Source organism: Rousettus aegyptiacus, unplaced genomic scaffold (assembly GCF_014176215.1).
Source record: "Rousettus aegyptiacus isolate mRouAeg1 unplaced genomic scaffold, mRouAeg1.p scaffold_m13_p_5, whole genome shotgun sequence".
In the NCBI taxonomy this organism is placed as follows: Eukaryota; Metazoa; Chordata; class Mammalia; order Chiroptera; family Pteropodidae; genus Rousettus; species Rousettus aegyptiacus.
In genome coordinates, this window is record NW_023416308.1 from 82,916,510 (window position 1) to 82,937,685 (window position 21,176).

The following is a 21,176-nucleotide window of genomic DNA, read 5'->3' on the forward strand; positions in this document are numbered from 1 at the left end:
AACACAAGAGCAAATGCTTACCAAATGCATTTAATTTTATATATGTTGCCAATAAACACAGACCTAGAATGACATGGAATGAAAAAACCTTTATTTCTGAAATCTCTCAAGAAAATTATTTGGCTAAACTATAAATTCCATATAACCTATGGGTATTTGTTTTCCCAAACTTTCAGTTTTGTTTTTCTGTATTTTTCAAATCAGTTTCATATACTCATTGATCATATTAATTGCTTGGAAATACACTATTACCTTCTTTTCAACTTCATCTCCAAATTCTGTACTTAAATTACTGTTAAGACACTGGTATTGTTCTAATAACTTTTTTCCCCTTTAGAGTCCATTTTGTCTGATGTTAACGTCACCACACCAGCTTTGCTGTTGACATTTTCCTGGTATATCCTTTTCCATATTTTTATTTCAACCTTTTTCTACTTCTTGTAAATAGCACATAACTGACATTTTAAAAAATCCAGTCTGACAACCTTTATCTTTTAACTAGACCATTTAATCAACTTATTCTTATTATAATTATTTCTGATAGTATCTTATTTTAGACTTTTATTTGTTTTCTTTTTTCTCTATCTTTAAAATTTATATTTATCCTGGCTCTTCTTTTATCCCCTCTGTTAGTGTGGAATTTATAAACTCTGTTCCCATTACTTTTAGTGGCAACTCTAGAAAATTCAGCATGTATACTTATCAAATTGAAATTAAATAAGTACATCATTTCTTATTTTCTCTTTTACTGTTGAACCATCTTTTTAAAAAAAGTATTAGTTCAACCTTAATTACATGGACCCACTAAATCAAGAGCCCACTTTAGTTTTATCAAGGTAAAATACTTTCCATATTTGCTTTTACCATAGCTTGTCCCTTCAAGTTATACATGCAAATTTCTTCTTGGCCAATTAACTGTTGTACTTTTTATCATTTCCAACTTATCCCATATGATACACCTAAACTTACAGTTCAGGTTTCTAATTTTCTCCCATTTGGACTAATGTAAGAGTTTCATAATGGATTTCTCTAATCCGGTCCTTATTCACTTCAAATCTATATCCTCCAGGCAGTTTCTAGTATCACGTAAATAAAATGTAAATCTGATTATGTCACTTTCATGTCTCAAACCCTTCAATATTTTCTAATCCTTTGAAGTAGTGATTTTCAAATGCATTTTGTTCTGCAGAAGCAATTCAGTAAGAGAAGCTTTGCTTCAACTTGTTTAATGTATTTATCTCTCTGACACTCAGTTGGTAAAATGAGGATAATATTAAAACCTATGCAATAAGGTTCCTATAAAAAAGTAATGGGATAATGCCTGGAGTTCTCAGCACAGTACCATGGTAAACAATCAAGACGTGTTAGTTGATATTATGATTATTATAATTATTGTAGTTACTATTAGTTTCCTTTGAAGTTAGGGTTTTCATGCTTAAAATGTTTGAAAACACCTAACCTACAAGATTAAGTCTGAGCTCCATGCCAAAATGCCTTCATGGTCCTACTCCCATCTTTCCAACCTTATTGCCATCTCGCAGATCTGTGTGATAAATATTGAACTAATTTAGCTCTCAGAACATTTCTTTCAGTTTTGTATCTCTGCTACTTTTGCACATGTTCTTTCTGCCTCCTTTTAAATTGTGAGTTTCTCAAAGATTTCTTTCAAAATATTACTGCTCACTAAAAATGCATCTGGTGGCTCAAAAGCTCTGAGGGAGATGTACAACAAGATTAATGTTTTCATGATTGCTAACACAACATCCACTCTGCAGACCAGGATATGAGGAGGAATTTCAACTTTCAAGTATGTTTTTTGAGGGTTGAAGTACTTTTAATCACAGAAGAGTAAACAAAAGTATAAACTGTTACCAGCTCACCAGGTGGCTGTTATTCTCCTCTAGCCCTCAGCTCACCTTCTCCTACCCCTGATTCTATGCATACCACTGAAAAAAAGGGCAGCCGCTATCTCTGTCACTACCAGGTGGGAGGAAGAGGATCTAGCTAAGGGAGTCAGAGCAATCCTGGATATCTATCCATGATTGTGTTTCTACAGAATGTCATGTAAAATATTCCAGCTCTGAAAGAAGAATAGTGCAGAAACCTACAGCTGAACTTGGCTGTGAGAACCTCAAGAGCCATGGGCAACAAGGGAGGCAACAGCCCAGGGCCAGCAGAATTCAAGATGCAGCCAAATGAGGTGGATTCAGAGGAAACCAGGCAAGAGCATAATGGCTTCAGCCCAGAATTGTGCCCCAATCTAGGCAATGAAACTCATGCATATACAAATGCACACACATGTGCACACACACGCACACACACACAGAGCAAATAATATTATTGAAAGAACACGGAGGATATTAAATACGAAATGGCAGAGTTTTGTTTTTTTAACATGAAAATATTTGCTTCTTTGATTCTCCTCAGTGCCCACAGATTCTTAGTCACATGAATGTAGCTGTAGGGAGCCCCAGGAAGAGTAGGTTGCCAGTGGCCCTATAGGTGCTGAAGTCCCCATACCAACAATCTTACTCGTCAGCCCAGTTGCTGCCTCCCATGTGACTATTCACCCAATAGGCACATTGCTGGGGCTGCTGCCACAGGGTCTTTTTGTGTTGGTGGTCACATCTTCTTCTGAGCTGCTCTCCACAACACTGCAACCAATCTTAGACACCTTTCCTTGGATCAAGGCTTTGAAAGCAACTCACACCATTAGGTAGGACCAGATGCCATGCAGAACCTACAGGGTTAGGAGAATGCCACTAAAGAGCCACCAGGAGGGACAGGGCCTGATTACCTCCCAACTCTCAAAGAGAGTCATGTTCAGAATTCCGAATGGATAGATTCCTAGATGAGTGACCATAAAAACAACACTGATGATCACAAAAAGGGTGTCACAGAGACACTAATACCTGGCATAACTGGCCAGCTTGACTGCTTCTAGCAAGAAGTCTGAAGCGTCATGTAGACACACAACCAAAGTTGCTACCCAGACCATGTTGCTGATGTAAGAGAGGGTGATGAGCCCAATGGTGACCGAGTGATGCACAAACATGATCAGGAAGTCCTTTCTTTTAATGTCTGTAAACTGAGAAAACATGAGACCAACAGAAGGCCAGTTCCATGATATAATAATAATAAAGCCCATTTGTGAGAGACTGATAAGTCAGCTAGGCAAGCAGTGTCAGGCGTCCCAAAGCCAAGGTGATGACCACAGAAATCTAATTCCATAGCAGAACATACATAAATAAAAAGTGAATCTCCAAATGCTTTCACGGAATTTAGTAAGCAATGGTTTTTTTCAGACTTCCCTATTCAGTTGCTTTGACATTCTCTATAGCCTTTTCTCATTAAAGTACTTGGTAGTCGATATGAACACCTTTTCAAGAATGGCATTGGGTTGAGGCTAATAGAGACCACTGTCCTGGATGCCAATGTGGAGTATGTAGAATTGGCAATAAACCACTCAAAGAGCAGCCTCATGGACAACATGTCTGCTGCCATCAGGAACACCGAGAGGATATGCCTGGCCTGTGGCCATTGCCAGGCCCTCAAGGTCTGTCCAGCTCATATTCTGGGGCATCCAGAAGCATTTGCTCCACAACCAGCCCTACAGCAGGCCCAGGGCTCCTGCCATCACTGTTGCCATCTTATGCCCAACCCATGGCCGACTCTGCCACAGTTTCAGCTGCTGCAACAGCCAACAGAACCTGTAGAAAGGTGGCCCCCTGGTAGGGCCAGATCTGTGGCTCAACTTTCAAGTCTTATTATTTAAGAAACACATTTCCTAAGGCTATAACAGCCATAAATAGTGACTGCTTCAAGAATATGGGCAAAATCTTCTTGAAAAAATTCACCATTCTAGGTGCCATTAAGAAAACTGGTGATTCATGGGAAGAGGTGAAAATATCAACATCAACAGGAGTTTGGATGAAGTTGAATCTAACTCTCATGATGATTTTGAGGGCTTCAAGACCGCAGCGGAGTAAATAACTATAGATGTGGTGGGAATAGCAAGAGATTAGAAGTGGAGCCTGAAGATGTGACTGAATTGCTATAATCTCATCACGATACTCGAATGGATGAGTTGCTTCTTATAGATGATCAAAGAAAATGGATCCTTGATATAGAATCTACTCCAGGTGAAGATACTGTGAAAACTTTTAAAATGACAACAAAGGCTTTACAATATTAAATAAACTTAGCTGATAAAGCAGCGGCAAATTTGAGAATCCAATTTTGGAAGGAATTCTACTGTAGGTAGAATGCTATCAATCAGCTTCGCATGCTACAGAGAAATCATTTGTGAAAGAGTCAGTTGATGCAACAGACTACATGTTGTCTTATTTTTAAAAATTGTTATGCCACCACAACCTGCAGCAACCACCACCCTGATCAGACAGAAGCCATCAACACCGAAGCAAGACCCTCCACCATTAAACAGACTTTGTCTCCCTGAAGGCTCAGATGATGGTTAGCATTTTTAAGCATTAAAGTATTTTTAAATTAAGGTATGTGCATTGTTATTTTTTAGACATAATGCTATTGCATGTTTAACAGACTACTGTAGGGTGTAAATATAACATTTATATGCACCAGAAAGCCCCAAAATTCATTGTGGCGTTCTGGAACTGAACCTACAACATCTCTGAGATATGCTGGTAATGATACTTACAGCCTGCGTCAGTCTTTACTATGATGACTATAAAATGATTTTCCAAATGCAGCATTTCCTCTATGCTCACCAGTCAGCACTCAACATTCAGCAATTAGCATAGCCCTAATTTATTCCTCACTAACCTGCTTATTTATAAATTCATTATCAGTATGGACTCATGAATTCCTATTTTTTATTTCAACATTCTATAAGTCAATACTGCCCTTAATTATTTTTGTGCTAAACAGGTCCTAGATGTAGACAGTTGGGCACCCCCTTTAACCTAGTTCCTGTGTCCTTGTGACATGAATTTAGACTTTGTTTTTAAAAATTCTTTCTTACTTTCTGGCTTACCAAAACAATCCAAGCTCATACTGTATCTATCCTGTCCCAGACCCAAAGTCAGCCATTGCTACAAGTACTGGTTCTTTTGTGAGGAATGGTATTAAAAACCAAAATTATGGTTATTAGGGTAAATGTTATATCATCTCTCATGGGGTGTCTTTGTTTCTGGGTCAATTCTGCAGATAGACCAAGGAAATATATGCATGTACATAATATAGATCTACACACATACATGAACACATATACATGCATATACACAGACAAACACATATATATGTACATATGAACACACACATATATCGCACACATGAGAAATCCTGAGTCTATGCCATTACTTTCAGGTCTAATCCATTTCCACAGGACCTCCTCACTGACTCCAAAACATATTTGTATGTCCTTTCTTCCAGTGAGAACTTTGTATCTTAATAACATAAACATATTTATTCATTTGCTGATTCTATATATTATGTATAAAACAGCTGCAGAATTTTCTCAGCCATTCTAACTCTAAAAACCATATCAACTAAAAAGGAGAAAAAGAATTAATGATTTGTTTGCAATTTTCTCCTCAAACCTATCTAGTACTGAGGGCTATAAAGTCATAAATAGTGTTCTTAAGTTACTTTGGTTAGTTTTCCTCATTAGTGTAGTTATGTTATTCATTTTAAAGACAGTGAAGTTTGTTTCTATACGCTTTTAAAGATTTTCTTTTTTGTTTTTTTCCATGATGGTTGATCTAATATTATTTTCTGAAGATATGAGATCTAAACATACTTCCAAAAGTCAAAACTATATAATTATGACTACTTAGAGAAGTATCATTCCTTTCCTGAATAAACAGTATTGTGCCGATATCAATTTCCTGGTTGTTATAATGTATTAATTATAAATTATTATTGAGAGAAGGTGGGTGACGTATACTTGGATTCTCTGCACCAATTTAACAACTTTGTGTGAGTCGAAGTACTGTATTAAAATATAAATTAAACATTTATATTTTAAAAGTCTGTGGCTGTATTAGTTTCCAATGGCTGCCATAACAAATCACCACAAACTCAATGGCTTAAAATAACACAAATATATTATCTTAAAGATGTGGAGGTCAGAAGTCTGACATTTGGGTTTTCAAGCTTTTACCAAATGCCAATATTCCTCTGCTCATGGCCCCCTTCCATCTTCAAAACTGGCAAAGGCCAGTCAAGTCTTTTTTCCTTATGTGATGTCAGAGTGCATCACTCTGACATTGACTCTTTTGTTTCCCTCCTTCCTTCATTGAAGGACCCTTGTGACTACACTGCGCCTACCTAAAGGAACTGACCCTCAAGTTAAATTTTGAAGAATAAGCAGCAATTATGGAAACGAGGGCAGTAAGGCTCTTAAAGCTGAGAGATCACGTACAAAGAAATAGAACTGAGGGAAGAAGAGACCTACAAGTAGCTCTGCCAAGGGAAGGTTTATGAAGAATTTGTATACTATGAGAAGGAGTCCAGGCTTTTTCCCAGAAGACTCCAGGGAAGAACTTTTCCCTCTCTACTCCTATATGAACCTTCTGCAATCCCCCACACAAAAAAAAATAAGCCATTCTAATAATCCATCAAAAAATAAAATTCATAGTCAACAATATTTAGTATTAGAAAAGTGTGAAGAAGGAACACATGAAATTGTAAGGGATTCTAACTTATTTACATTACTTAAAATAACCAATTAATGATATCAAGGGGGAAAATATCACACTATACTAACCAGGACAGGATTTATGTGTCATATAGAGAAGGAGTTAGGGACCCTATTCTAGTGCTTAAAGGATGTTTTTCATTAACCAGAAAATTATATAGTGTAACACAAAATAATTTACCCACACCTAATTTACTTATTCCTCTAATATTTAATTCCTCAAATGTTAAGAAATTACATTAATATTTTAATTTTTAACTAGCAATGCTTGTTGCTAAATTCATAACTACACAGTTAATTAGAAATCCAATTTCTTTGAACTGCAAATCATAATCAGCTTTCTCCATAAGCCTGAATTGTTTCTTAGTCTTCGGTAACCAACATCCATCCAAAGCTGCACAACAACGGAGAAGACAATATGAAAAACAAACAGTCTAGTGATAATTACTACTGATTTCAGTACAATGGTACATACACATCCTGTTGATTATTCCAACAGTAAAACATCCTGAAAAATTACTTCCTGATCTTAACTTTTCTTTAGGGTTGAAGTTCTAAAATTTGTATCACCAAATATTAACAAATGTATTTGTTTCCTGTTTTGAAAAACACCATCAAAAACTTTTCTCCAGAATCCTACCCTTCCTTGAATAATAATGACATGCTGTACAAATAGAACACTATGCCTCAGCTTTCAAGTAAAAAATTGATGAACTGAAGGCCATGATTTCAAGGCAGGATGTATTTCAGAAAGGCTTAAACAATTTACTATACCTCTTTCTGGTCAATCCACAATGAAGAAAATATAATAATGGTCAAGGCTTACTATAAATTATAAAAACGGGGATTTCTCATTCATTCAATCACTATTTGTTGAGTACCTATGATGCTCCAGGTACAAGGGATACTCCACTGAAGAAAAAGAAGATCCCTACCTTCACAGATTAACTAAAGGTTTATATAATTTATATAGTTTAATGTTATAACCAAAACTGAGAGGCAGTGTTTAATATCTGTTTCAAATTCAAAATGTTATTTCCAAATGTTAGAAATGGAAGTCTTCTAAATAAAATATAGTTAAGAAATGTAACTAAACTGGGCAACCAATATGTGGGTATATTTTAGTGGATACAAACATGGGTTTATCCTCTTGAGAGAGACATGAATTAAATACGCTTTCTGAGCTTATAAGTAGAGTAATATGGCAATTTTTAAATATGAAAAGTGAATTAACAAATACATATGACCACGAAGAACTCTAATCTAAAACTGTATATCTCAACAATCCATGAAAGACCAATTTAACTAAAACTGTGTAAAAAGAGACAGCATATTTCCTTCTTTGTTTAACGCTATAATTTGTTTTCTGGGTCTAAGATAATCACATCAGATTATTCCAACACCAAATGGCCCGGATTCCTAGTCTGTACCTGTTCTGATTGACTAGTTTTTAAAATCTACTTTAACATCTAAATTCAAGAAGGAGGAAGCAAAAAGGAATGTAGAAGTAGAATGGCAGACGAAAGGGAAGGATAAAATAGAGTAACTGGAGAATTAAAGCAAGGAGCAGAAATAACACTTCTCATTAAAACTTCTTCCTTTCTTCTCCCTTTCCTCCCATCTTCCACTAATAAACCTTTAGACTGAGCTACTGAGATATATAAGAAATTGCTCAACGCTGAGGATGAATATAAAGAAATTTAAACAGGCTTATACGAGCTCACAGATCAGTGAAGATGGCAGATTGGTAAATAAATAAAACACAAAGAACAGAGACATGGGCAAAATGCTACAGAGCACGGAAAAGAGGGCCATTTGTCCTGCTGTAATTTGTACACTGCATATACTTAAATGTTGGAGTAGCCATATTTTATAAGAAAAATAATCTCTAAAGTACTGAAAGGGCAAAATGAAATTTTAGACAAGAGAACTTTGTGACAATGAAAGATAATATTTAATGGCTATCTTGTCTTAGAGTATTTGCATTTGTTAAAGGAAAATTCATTACAAAGATAGAGATAGCCATTTAATAGCAGCATTTAAGCACTATAAAAGGCAAATGAAGACCTTTTTGAACCACGATTCTTCGACCTGCCTCAAATTATATCATGCAGTAAACACATACTTTATTTATGTGTAATTCTAACAAGAGTAGCACACTAGCCAACAAGTGCTCAACTGGTCAATGACTTTCAGTCTTTGGTATTTTAAAAATAGTTTACTTTAAAAAACTAGCATAAATATTTAATCTTTAATTGTGAAAGAAAAGCAATCGATTTCCTGATAACATTCTGACTACTTCTTACAACACTATGTTCAAACATGATTTCAAGACAGGATATATTTCATCGAACATCCAAGAACAATTTCATGAAGTCTTTCATGGCTCTATAACATTGCTTATGTTCTTCTTTCTGCCTGGAATGTCCATCTTCCTCTTTTCTAGCTAGTGAAAAGTTAGTTCTTTGTATTTCCATTACTGCACTAATTATACTGTACTATAATTTTTAAAACACATCTCTACTAGGTTGAAAGTGTATCTAGGATAAGGGCTATGGGAGGAACAGATATGTTTTTAAAATTACAGGAACTTTATTGTTTGTGGTATTTGTTACAAAAAATTTAAATTAGAAAGATCTTTATGCCTCTGGAGTTGAGTACGCATGGTATGCAACTTCTTTAGAAAAGTGCTCCAGAACAGGTTAGTGAGAAGATTCCATTTGTTTCAAATCCCCATGAAAAATAACCAATATTCAAACTGTCAAAAAATGATTAATCGTAGATATATAGTTATAGTAAAACACTATTTCTTTTTCACCTAGAGGACAATATGCCATTAATAGTAGTAGTCTAAACTTGTGTGCACTCAATTTCTCCAACTATCTATTTTATTACATATATTGAGAAAGAAAATGCCTACTTCATTTCTTCCCATTATATTTGAGCATAAGACTAAAACAAGCACTAATATTAATTTAATAAGCTGGGAAAACTGAGTGAAAATAGAAACATGATCCAAGGTACTAGATTTTGATCACTGAAGGAAAAAAAGACAAAAATCATTCTACAATTGATGCATTATTTGTGCAGTTCATAAATTTACCAATCAACATAATCTTCTTAAAGAAGTTCCCTTTAAAGAGAATAATTTTGCACAACTTAACCCTTCATTTTTTCCTCTGACATCATTTCATTTTTTTATTTCAGGAACATAAATTATTTTTTAAACTGCTATCAAAAGTTAATATCACTTCAAGAATATATAGCATTATAGACAGAAGCTTTTCTAAGGGAAGACAAAAGAGATAATAAAAAAGTTTTCCATTAAAATATTTAAGAATAGAAATAACTTTCTGAATAGCAAGTTACAGCTACGATCAATATTTTAAGAATGTGTACAAAGTAAAAATAATATTTGTGAGATAAACTAAAGGAAAAACTCTAACATTTAAGAACTTTATAAAAACTATATTTAGTATTAGCGATAATCAACACAGATAATAATAGATAATAATTAATAATTATTATTGGCCTAATAATAAACAAAAAACTGGCTAAAGTTAAATATAGGTAAACAAAAATATAATATGCATATAAAATAGTTTATACCAAGTCTGAACTATGAGGAAATAGAAATTTAAACAGACCAATAATGAGTCAAAGATTGAAACAGTAATCAAAACCCCCCAACAAATAAAAGTCTAGGGTCAGATGATTTCACTGGTGAATTCTATCAAACATTTATAGAAGAATTAGTACCAATTCTTCTAAAACACTTCCAAAAAGCCAAAGAGGAGAGAACACTCACAAACTAATTTTCAAGGCCTACCTCATCCTAATAACAAAACTAGATAGGGACATTACAGAGAGTTTCTGACTTAAAATGGTTCCATTTACGGTGTTTAGACTTTACGGTACACATTCAGTAGAAACTGTACTTCAAATTCTGAATTTTGATCTTTCCCAAGGCTTGTGATCTGCGGTGTGATACTCATGATGCTGAGCAGTGGCAGCAAGCCACAGCTCCCAGTCAGGTATGCAATCACGAAGGTAAACAACCATACTCTACAGTGTACTGTGTTGCCAGTGTTTTCTGGATATTGTGTCCTGAGCATGTTTAAGGTAGGTTAGACTAAGCTATGATGTTCAGTAGGTTAGCTATATTAAATGCATTTTTGACTTAATGATATTTTCAACTTATATTGGGTTTATCAGGACATAACCCTGTTGTAAGTCAAGGAGCATCTGTTTAAGAAAACTACAGGCGAATTTCCCTGATGAATACAAATTCAATAATTCCTAATAAAATACCACCAAACTGATTCAATGGCACATTAAAAAGATCATACTTAATGATAAAGTGGGATTTATTCCTGGGATGCAAAGATGGTTCAACATACACAAACCAATCAACGAGATAAACCACATTAATAGAAAGATTTAAAAAAATCACATGATCATCTCAATACAGAAAAGTGCTAGACAAAATTCAATACTGTTTCACAATAAAAATTCTCAACAAGTTAGGTATAGAAGAAACATACTTCAATATGATAAATGCCATACATGACAGGCCCACAGCTAACATATTACTCAACAGTGAAAAGTTAAAAACTTTCCTGGTAAGATCAGGAATAAGACATGGGGCTTCAGCTCTCCTATTCAGCATAGTATTGAAAGTCCTAGCCAGAGTAATTATTAGGCAAGAAAAACATTAAAAACATCCAAATCAGAAAGGAAAAAATAAAACTGTCTCTGTTTTCAGATGAAATGATCTTATACATAGAAAATTCTAGACTCCACTAAAAAGCTACTTAGACTAAATGAATTCAATAAAGTTACAGAATACAGGAACATACAAAAATCAGTTGCATTTCTATATTCTAAGAATGAAATACTTAAAAAAGAAATAAAAAAAAACCTATCCCATATAACAGCATCAAAAATAACAAAATTCTTAGGAATAAACGTAAACAAGAGGTGAAAGATCTGTATGTTGAAAACCATAAAACTTTGATGAAACTGGAGACACAAATAATTGGAAAGGTACCTATGTTCATGGGTCAAAAGAATTAATATTCTTAAAATGTCCATATTACACAAAAACATTCAATGTAATTTTTAGCAACATTGTAAAGATATTTTTCACAGAATTCATATGGAACCATAAAAGAACCCAAATAATCAAAGCAATCCTGGAAAAACAAAAACAAAAAAAAACGTGGGGGTATTATAATTCCTGATTTCAAATTATATTACAAAACTATAGTAATTAAAAACAGTGCAGTACCAGCATGAAAACAGACCTATAGATCAATGGAACAGAATCAAGAATGTAGAAATAAAGTCATACATATAAGGTCAATTAATTCTTGACAAAGACGCCAAAACTATTCAATGAGTAAAAGAGAGTCTCTTCATTACATAGTGCTGGAAAACTCAGTATTCACATACAAAAGAATGAAATTGGACCCCATCTCATATCAATACACACAAAGAAAACTTGAAATGAATCAGATACATAAATTAAAAAACCCAAACTATAAAACTACTAGACGAAAACAGAGAAAAAACTCCTTTACATTGATCTGGGCAATGATTTTTTGGATGTCACATCAAAAGTGCAAGCAGCAAAAGCAAAAATAAACAAATGGGACTTCAAACTAAAAAGTTTCTATACAGCAAAATAAACAATCAGTAAAATAAAAAGGCATCCTACAAAATAGGAGAAAATATACGTAAACTATCTATCTGATAAGGGATTAATATCCAAAATATGTAAGGAACTCATACAACTCAATAGCAAAAAAACCCAAACAATATAATCAAAAAATAGGCAAAGGACTTGAATAGATATTTTTCCAACGAAGACATACAAATGTCAACAGGTATATGAAAAGAAACTCAATATCACTAACCATCAAAGAAATGAATATCAAAACCACAATGAGATACTATTTTACACCTGTAAGAATGATTATTATCAAAAAGAAAAGAGACAAGTAAGTGTTGGCAAAACTGTGGAGAAAAGGGAACTGTTGCTTACTGTTGGTGGGTTGGTGGGAACATAAATTAATACAGCCATTATAGAAATCAGTATGGAGTTTCCTCAAAAATTTAAAAATAGAACTACCATATAATCCAACAATCTCATGTCTGGGTATATATCTGAAGGAAATGAAATCACTATCTCAGAGATATCCTCACTCCTGTGTTCATTGTATCATTACTCACAATAGCCAAGCCATGGAAACAGCCTAAGTGTCCAACATAAATGGCAGTATAAAGACAATGTGGCATATAAAATGCAATGGAATATTATATAACCAAAAAAAGAAGGAAATTCTGCCTTTTGTGACAACATAGACAAAACCTGAAGACATCATGCTAAGAGAAATATGTCAGACAGACTGATTAAACAAATATTTTATGTTCTAACTTATATGCGGAATCTAAAATAGGTGAATTCGTAGAAATAGAGAGTAGAATGGTTGTTGTCAGGTGCTAAAAGGGTAGGAGAAATGGGCAATGTTAGTCAAAGGGTATAAATTCCAGGTATAAGGTGAATAAATTCTGAGGATCTAATTAACAGCATGGTGACTATAATTAACAATGCTATTATTATACGCTTAAAAGTTGTTAAGAAAGCATATCTTAAATGTTATTAACACACACTTGTATACACACAGAAATTATAATTATGTGAGGGAATGGAGGTTTCACTAACTTTACAGTGTTCATCATTTCACAATATATATGTTCATCAAGTCATCACATTGTAAACCTTAAACTTACATATATTTTATGTCAATAATATTTTACCAATAAAGCTGGAAAAAGTATAAACAAAGGTGATACAGGACTAATGTTGTTTAACTATGAAACCAGAGTGATGATAGCTGGAGGCCCAAGATCACTTTAGTCTGTGACTTTAAAAACGTCTAATAAATAGTATATTGTAAAAATTGGGGAATAAATATTCTAAAACTAGTGTGTTTTCAATTAAAATCCAAATTATAAGTGAGTAGATATGACAAAAGATACCATGAGAATTTCAAAAAAAATTATTTGGGTCAAAGAGAGACACCTTAGTTAAACAGCTATAGATTAGATTTAAAAAATCTGAGAGGCTATAAAAACGAGTTCCTGTGAATATAATCTTATTAACATTAAAAAAAAAAAAATCCCTACAGTTTTCCACACTGAAAACACAAATCTCCAGATGAACAAAAATAGTTCATATAAACTGCAACAAGAAACAAACAAAAAAGATGGTAAGTAAGAAATTAAGGTAATCAACAGGAAATTTGGGGGACTGAGGTGGGCGATAGCAGCAGTCTACAGAATTATTTCAGGCAGTGAGAACTCTCAAAGTGTGGAACAGAAATTTGGAGAGAAGAAACAAGGAAATTTTATCATTACATTTATGTTTTTCACAGGAAAACTAGTCAAGGCTACCAAACAATCTTATAGTCTTATCCGCTTCCTGTCTATGCTTTGTAAAATATACCACAGCGCCACCCCCAACCCAGGTAGTGAACTCTGATAATGGTCTAATATTGGCTTTCAACAACAGTCCAACCAAAATGACTGGTGATAACACATGCCTTCAGACAGAATTATCAGTACCCACATGCTTTAGAAACTACAACTCTGCATATAGTGCTATTTTAGAGGCATCTTTCTCCTCTCATTTCTTATCATTTCCTTATTCTTTCCCTGAAAAAGTAAACTTTGAATATGTAAGCAAAAGATAATGAAGTTCAAAATACCAGAGAGTAAAATAATGAAATCTGATCTTCAAATGACTAATCATCATGTGTTTTGGTGCCTTCATCCATTCACAGACTATTTCCTAATGAAATACAATTGCCATTCTCTTCATAGCTAGTGCATTTCATTCACTTATTCAGCAAACATTGATGCCTTCTCTGCCCAAGGCACTATGCCAGATATACCAGGCACAAAGAATAAAAAGTTCTAATTATTCTTTTATTATCTTCTTATTTATAAAGGCAGTTTTTGACGTTCAGAGTGTAGCAAGGGGAATCGCCATATGCTCCCTAGAGAGATCTGGGAATCGACATCAGCCTGATAGAGCTGCACTGCCAAATTCTACACTTTTTGTTATCTGAAAAAGATAAAATCTCTCATTTGTCCAAGTCCAAGTAAGAACACTTAAAAAAAAAAAAAAACCTTAGGTATACATATAGAGTTAAATAGTTTTACAAGGTTTGAAAAAATATTTTTATTGCAAGATAAAGCACAAATATAGAAAACCACACAAATCTAATGTATGACTTAGTGAATTATCTAATAAACACTATCTGGGTCAAGAAGGACAAGTCTGTCAGCAACTCTAGGATCCCCTTCCATGTGCCCCCAATCACAACAACCTCTCTACTACTGTAAGTAACCATTATCCTGACTTTATTCTATTAGCCTATTCCCTGATTTTTTTCTACATCCAAGTGTGTATGCCTGGACATTACAGTTCAATCTTACTCTATTAAAAATGGGGCATATTTTAGATCTCCTTTAATCTAGAGGTTCCTTTCTTTACAATTTATTTGTTAAAGAACCAGGGACATGTTATCAATAGAGTCTTCATAAAAGCCTGGCTTTTGACAGTTACAGTCTCTTGGTACAGTTCAATATGTTCCCCTGTCTTCTGTATTTCCTGCGATCAGATTCAGATTTAATCTCTGGCAAAACTACATGTAATGTTTGGGAAGTCTTGACACATAATATCTGCTTGTTTTTCTTCTTACGATAATAGTTATTGATGCTTAAATTTTTATTTACTGAGAGTTGTAAAATGATAATGTTCTATTTCTATAACTTCTTTTCCATTTGTTGATAGAATACTTTTAAAAAGAGACAATTTCCCTCATCTATTATTAGAATACCTTGTACTATATTTCATATAGGCGAGGCAGAATAAATGCTTGATCCGTTTCCTTTATTGATAAAGTTTTCAAGGTAACATATTAGTTCCTGTCATTCTTATTTTAATATTAGTATGAATTGGTTCACTGTCATTTTTATTTTAATATTAGTATGAATTCATGGATTTAAAAATATTTGCTGTGTTTCAAACAACTGCAAGTATTATCATTTTTGAAGTTCAAATTGTACCATCTTAGATCAGTTGCAAGCCTCTTCAAGATGGCTTCTGAGTTTGTCTGACAGGGCCCTAGTATTTTTTTCTTTATCAAGATAAAATTCAAATACTATAACATTCCCCATTTTAAAGTGTACAATGTAATGGTTTTTAATATAGTCACAGGTTGTAAAAACCATCACTAACTAGTATTTAACTCCAACATAATTTCAAGACCTGAAGAGAAACTCTATATTTATTAGCAGTCAATTTCCACTGCCCACTCCCCTCTAACTAATGGCAACCACTAATTTACTTTCCAATTCTAAGGATTTGCCTACTCTAGAAACTTCATATAAATGGAATCATACAACATGTGTCCTTTTGTCCCTGGCTTCTTTCACTCAGCATTTGTGTTCAAGATTCATTGATGGTGTAGCATGTATCAACACTTCATTCCTTTCTATGGATGAATAATACTCCATTGTGTGGATATACCACATTTGTTTAATGGTTCTTTTTAATTTAATGGTTGTTATTTATGTTATTGATTCATGTCAGGTGATATGAGCTTAAAATACATTCTTTTTTGGTAAACTTCCACAAGAGGACATTAAAAATGGGAGAAAAGACATACCCAGCTGCTGGAACAGGAGAGCCACACTAGTGCCTGTGACAGGAAGACTATCATGCAAAGGAGTCTGGATCAGCTGTCTGTCTCCTGCACCCAAGGAAAACAGCTTCTGCATAACGGGGAAAACACACACACAAACACATAACTGATTTCTTTTCAGATATTTTCTTAAATAAAAAAATCCCTTTGTAGTCCGGCTTCAGAGCAGACACTGACCATATTAAGATCCAATTAACAGATGCAAAGGGTGATAATGTAGCCCAACCATTCAAGTTACTTTGTGCCCAAATGAATACAGTACATAAAAACTCAATAGTTGAAAGTTGAAAAATTAGTAACAATGAAATACAAAAATCACTGACAATTATATTTCACTAAAAATGTTAAAGCCAACATGTATATGCCAATTATATGTCAATAAAACTGGGAAAAATAAAAGAAATATATGAACCACATATGTAATTTAAACATTTTTAAGAGCCACAATAAAAGTTTTTTTAAAATTAAAATTAAAAATAAATAAAATAAAGTAAACAAAAATCTCATCATAATAAAGGCCCATAAAACAAATCTAGTGCTTTAAAGTTTAGGTGCTTTTGTAACCAAACTCTCATTTTAAATTCTACCTTAGAGCAGAAGTAGAAGAATGAGGGAGAAGAGAGTAGTTAGGGAAAAAAGGAGTGAAAACAAGAGTAACGAAAGACACTGGGATAGACAGAAGACAGTTAGAAAGGCAAAAGGCAAGGGAAAAGGATGCCAACGTAATTATCAACAACACCTTTTGTCAGACTGAGGATAAACTATGTAATTTTTAGAAGACTACCCTCTCATCCAATATTACATAAGAATAAGCAAAATAAGTGATTAATCAATTTTAGGGCTTAAGAAAGAGTTTTTCTTTGTTCGTTTTATTTTTTAAGATATGGTACCTTAGAAACATTAAGTCAGAGAGCTGAGGTTCTTATTTTTCTACTTCAGAGATGAATAAGAAAATCTCAAGACATACAGAAGGTGAAAAACACATGACCATTTTGAGAAAGTTTCATTTCAGTTGAAGGTCTTAATGTACTCATCTGAGGCTCAATCTATAACAAAATCCTTGGGAAGATTTAAGGTATAGTTTATACTTTCCAAAAATCTGTGATCGTGGACCATGGTCGACATTATCACTAAAGGTGGTAAATTGAAATAAGAAAAATTGGCCTTCATCTTTTAATAGTTTGAATGTAAGGTATTCTATTAAAGATTATATAACACACAAAATGGTTTTAGGACCAAATACAATTGCTGTTATCCAGGGAAGTGAATAAGTAACTATTCAGAAATAGTTAGAAGGTTGAAAAACTGTTTTGCGAGTTTTCTTAATGTGATTTAATTTTTTTCACTTTAAAATTTTAATTTAATAAAATGAGGCATAACTAATGTAGAGTAAAAGGGGTAGAAAGAACACATTTTAAAAGTTCGATTTAAAAAAGTGTATTTTCAAGAAAATGTAAACTAGAGTTCAAGTTACACAAAGTATGACTTCTAATTATGCTATGTGAAAGGTGAACCCTGTGTTAAAATTAACCTCATGACCTAAGAAAAGAATGGAATCTTGGGTCTCTGGAAGGCAGACCATAGGGACAATGCTTAACTAAACTAAGGCCCTCTTTAAAACAAAAATATTTAAAGAATTCTTTTTTTACCTTTTCTTCATAAAATTAAATTAACTGGAGGAGCAGAGATGAGGAACAGGCCCTCTTTATCTCCCTTTTTATTCTATTTACCTGAGACCCTCCAGCCGCTGGGACAAGACACGCACACAGGTTTGCAATGAGACTTTCCAAGGAGACATTCAGACTATCCACATGTACAGTGTAGATCAAACCCAGGCAAGCCTGCAAAGGGAAGATGCACGTAGTTATTTATGTCATGAAAAAAAATAAGCACTAAAAATAAATTGTTGTGACATCTGTTCCCAGGAAAATTTCTCTTTGAATCTAGCAAAGTATATTCTACAGTAACCATGGAATAAATTTTAAGCAGCAAATGTTATTAAGTTTATTAAATTTTCCTCCAGAACCAGAAGCTCTAAATAAACATTTGAGATGAGCTTACAAAAAGCAGAAATCCATAATTTGTAAAACAAGTGATTGTGTTGGGATAACCACTCTGGTAAATTTGTAGGACTTGAAATTGTTTTTTTCTCATCTTATTTTGTAAAATGCCAAATTTCAAGATACACATTTAGAAGTTTCATCTTCTTTTGGCATTCTTATAAATTCTGAGCATTTATTCTACATAAAAATTTAACTTATGTGAATTTACACAAAAACAGCAAAATAAAGACAAGATATGATTAATACTTTAAGCTCAGAAGAAAGTAAGTGGTAAAATAGAAGACAAAATGCAATCTTTGAGTCTTTCCGTTTGTTAAATTTTGTAACTCTGAAAAATTAGTATTTTTTAGGAGTCACCCCATTGTCATTGAAATCTTGGCATCAAGTTATTTTTCTAGAATACACATAATTTCAACAATATCAAGAAGTTTGCCAGAAATTATGTGTTAATTTCTCAAATCCTTGGGAAATTTTAAGGTACAGTTTACACTTTCTAAAGATTTGTGATTTTGGACCACTGTCAACATTACTATTAACAAAGGTAGCAACCGAAATAATAAAAAAATAAGCCCTCTTGTTTCAAAGCTTAAATGTAGTTATAACTAAATTAAAATTTTTTATTATATTTAAAAATTCTGGGCATCTAAAAAACACAATATCTGGAAATAAACAATATTTTAAGGCTATGGTGGAAGTGGTACAATCAGAACTATTTGAAATCTCAAATAACCATCCTATTTACTTCAACCTAGACTCATCAAAAGAAAGTGAGTAAAAGTACACAATGTAGTTATATTACTGATCCATTTTAAATTTGCTATAGGTAATCAAATAATTTCTTTAAGATACATAAATTTTGGAATCAGTAAACATGAGACCTTTTTAAAACAAACACTATACCCTTAGAAATTTAAAGTCACATTAACTTACTCAGGTATTTATTTCATTCAACATGAATATGTTTCTGCTGTGTTCACACTAATTTTATTTTATTGAATTCCTATATCAATTTAAAGATATTTGAAATACAAAGAAGTTGTTACCAAGGTTCACTCAAAACAGATTTATATAATAATACAAATCAACAATGACAACTAAGAGTTCTTTACCCTAAAAATTTCTGGATAATCTAATCTGGATACCAACACCAAGCTTTTGGGAGCAAACACTTCTGCAGGCTGAATTAAACCAGACACTTCCACTTCACCTTCAATCTCTTCTTTCTTTGTTCCCTAGAAAAAGAGGTACGGTAAGTAACAGACAGACTGAACTTCCTAGGTTTATAACTCACAAAAGATAGACATATCACACAGTTTCATAATTTACAAAATCCAAAATTAAGTAGAAAATGTAATTTATAATTTATAACATTCAAACTATAAATAAAGAGCGTACTTTGAAAGGAATCTAAGTAGGCAAAGAAATTATGAAGTAGAGCATACCTGCATTTTTGAAAAGCTCCTTAAGCTCCAGATATATACCACAACTTTATTTGAGCATTTGGTTTCTGTATAAGGTATCAGTAATCAAAGGTAAATAAGAAACATTTAAGTTATTTTAAATAGCAACCCCAAAACTAAAAATGACACTCATTTAAATGGAAAGTCGGTTTTCAAGAAAAAAAAAATGTGTTAGAAGGTACTAATTTTCATTTTTGTTTTTCTGCTTGTCCAACTCTTTCAAACAAAAGTGATAATCATTTAGAATTCCGAGGCTTCCAGAATGCTAAATGCACTTAGAAGTAAAGTCCGATCAGCTCTAAATTCCTTTTGCCCCTAAACAACAATGTTGATTTTTAAAAGATTTTTATATACAAAACTAAGTTTCAGAATGTGCTTCACGCCACTGAACTGTTTACTTAAAAATGGTTAAAATGATAAATCTTATGTCATATATAGTAGCACAATAAAAACACCTAGATAAAAATACACCCGTTTCAATGACTAAACACTGGTTAATGACATAAACTTAGAAAAATATTACTTTCATTTATGAGTTAACAAACATTTCCTGTGCACCTATTCTATGATACATGATGTACTACAAAATTTTAAGTAAAAAAAAAAAAAAAAAAAAAACAATAAAAGACAAGGTAGTAAAGCATTCGGATTTACTTCTAGATGATATTCTAAGATGCAAGGATAGCTTCCATAACTAGAATCTTTTTCTCTTTACTTTCCATTAATCAAAGATCCAGCTTAAAATTTCTTCCTTCCTGAAGCCTTTCCTTTACCAATTTTTCTCTTACTCTTAATTCCTAGCACAGTTCACCAATGTATCACACACACTTGCTCATACTTATTTCTCCTGACAACCTCTCCCTCAAATGCCACAAAATGCCATATCCAACTGCCTGTCTGATATCTTCACTTGGATGGCTAACAGGTATCTCGAACATGTCCAAAACATAGCTCCAATCTTTCCCCTGAAATTCTACTCCTCCTGCAGTATTCCCTACTTCGGTCAGTGGAAATCCTATTCTTCCATTTGGCAAATCAAAAATCCTTGATTCCCCTCTCATATCCCATACCCAAACTGTCTGCATATCCTGATTTCTCACCATCTCCTCTGTTACCACAACACCGTGAGCCACCATCATTGCTTGCCTGGATTATTTTAACAGCTTCCCTCAGTCTCCTCCCCTATTCCTCGTTAGCCTCA

The 21,176-nt window shown here is 33.4% G+C and overlaps 1 protein-coding gene and 1 pseudogene across 5 annotated transcripts in view; both read right to left on the minus strand.

Moving 5' to 3' along the window:
• SBF2 (SET binding factor 2) overlaps positions 1–21,176 on the minus strand; it is a 364,550-nt gene that overhangs the window by 159,659 nt on the left and 183,715 nt on the right. For all 5 annotated transcript variants that reach the window (XM_016147353.2, XM_016147354.2, XM_036220406.1 and 2 more), the window contains exons 4-6: positions 19,625–19,747; positions 18,183–18,293; positions 16,417–16,522 (exon numbers count right to left, since the gene is read on the minus strand). In XM_016147353.2, the coding sequence (XP_016002839.2) occupies positions 16,417–16,522; positions 18,183–18,293; positions 19,625–19,747 (340 nt within the window). The remainder of the gene's footprint in view (positions 1–16,416; positions 16,523–18,182; positions 18,294–19,624; positions 19,748–21,176) is intronic.
• Positions 2–9,958, minus strand: LOC107512144 (annotated as a pseudogene).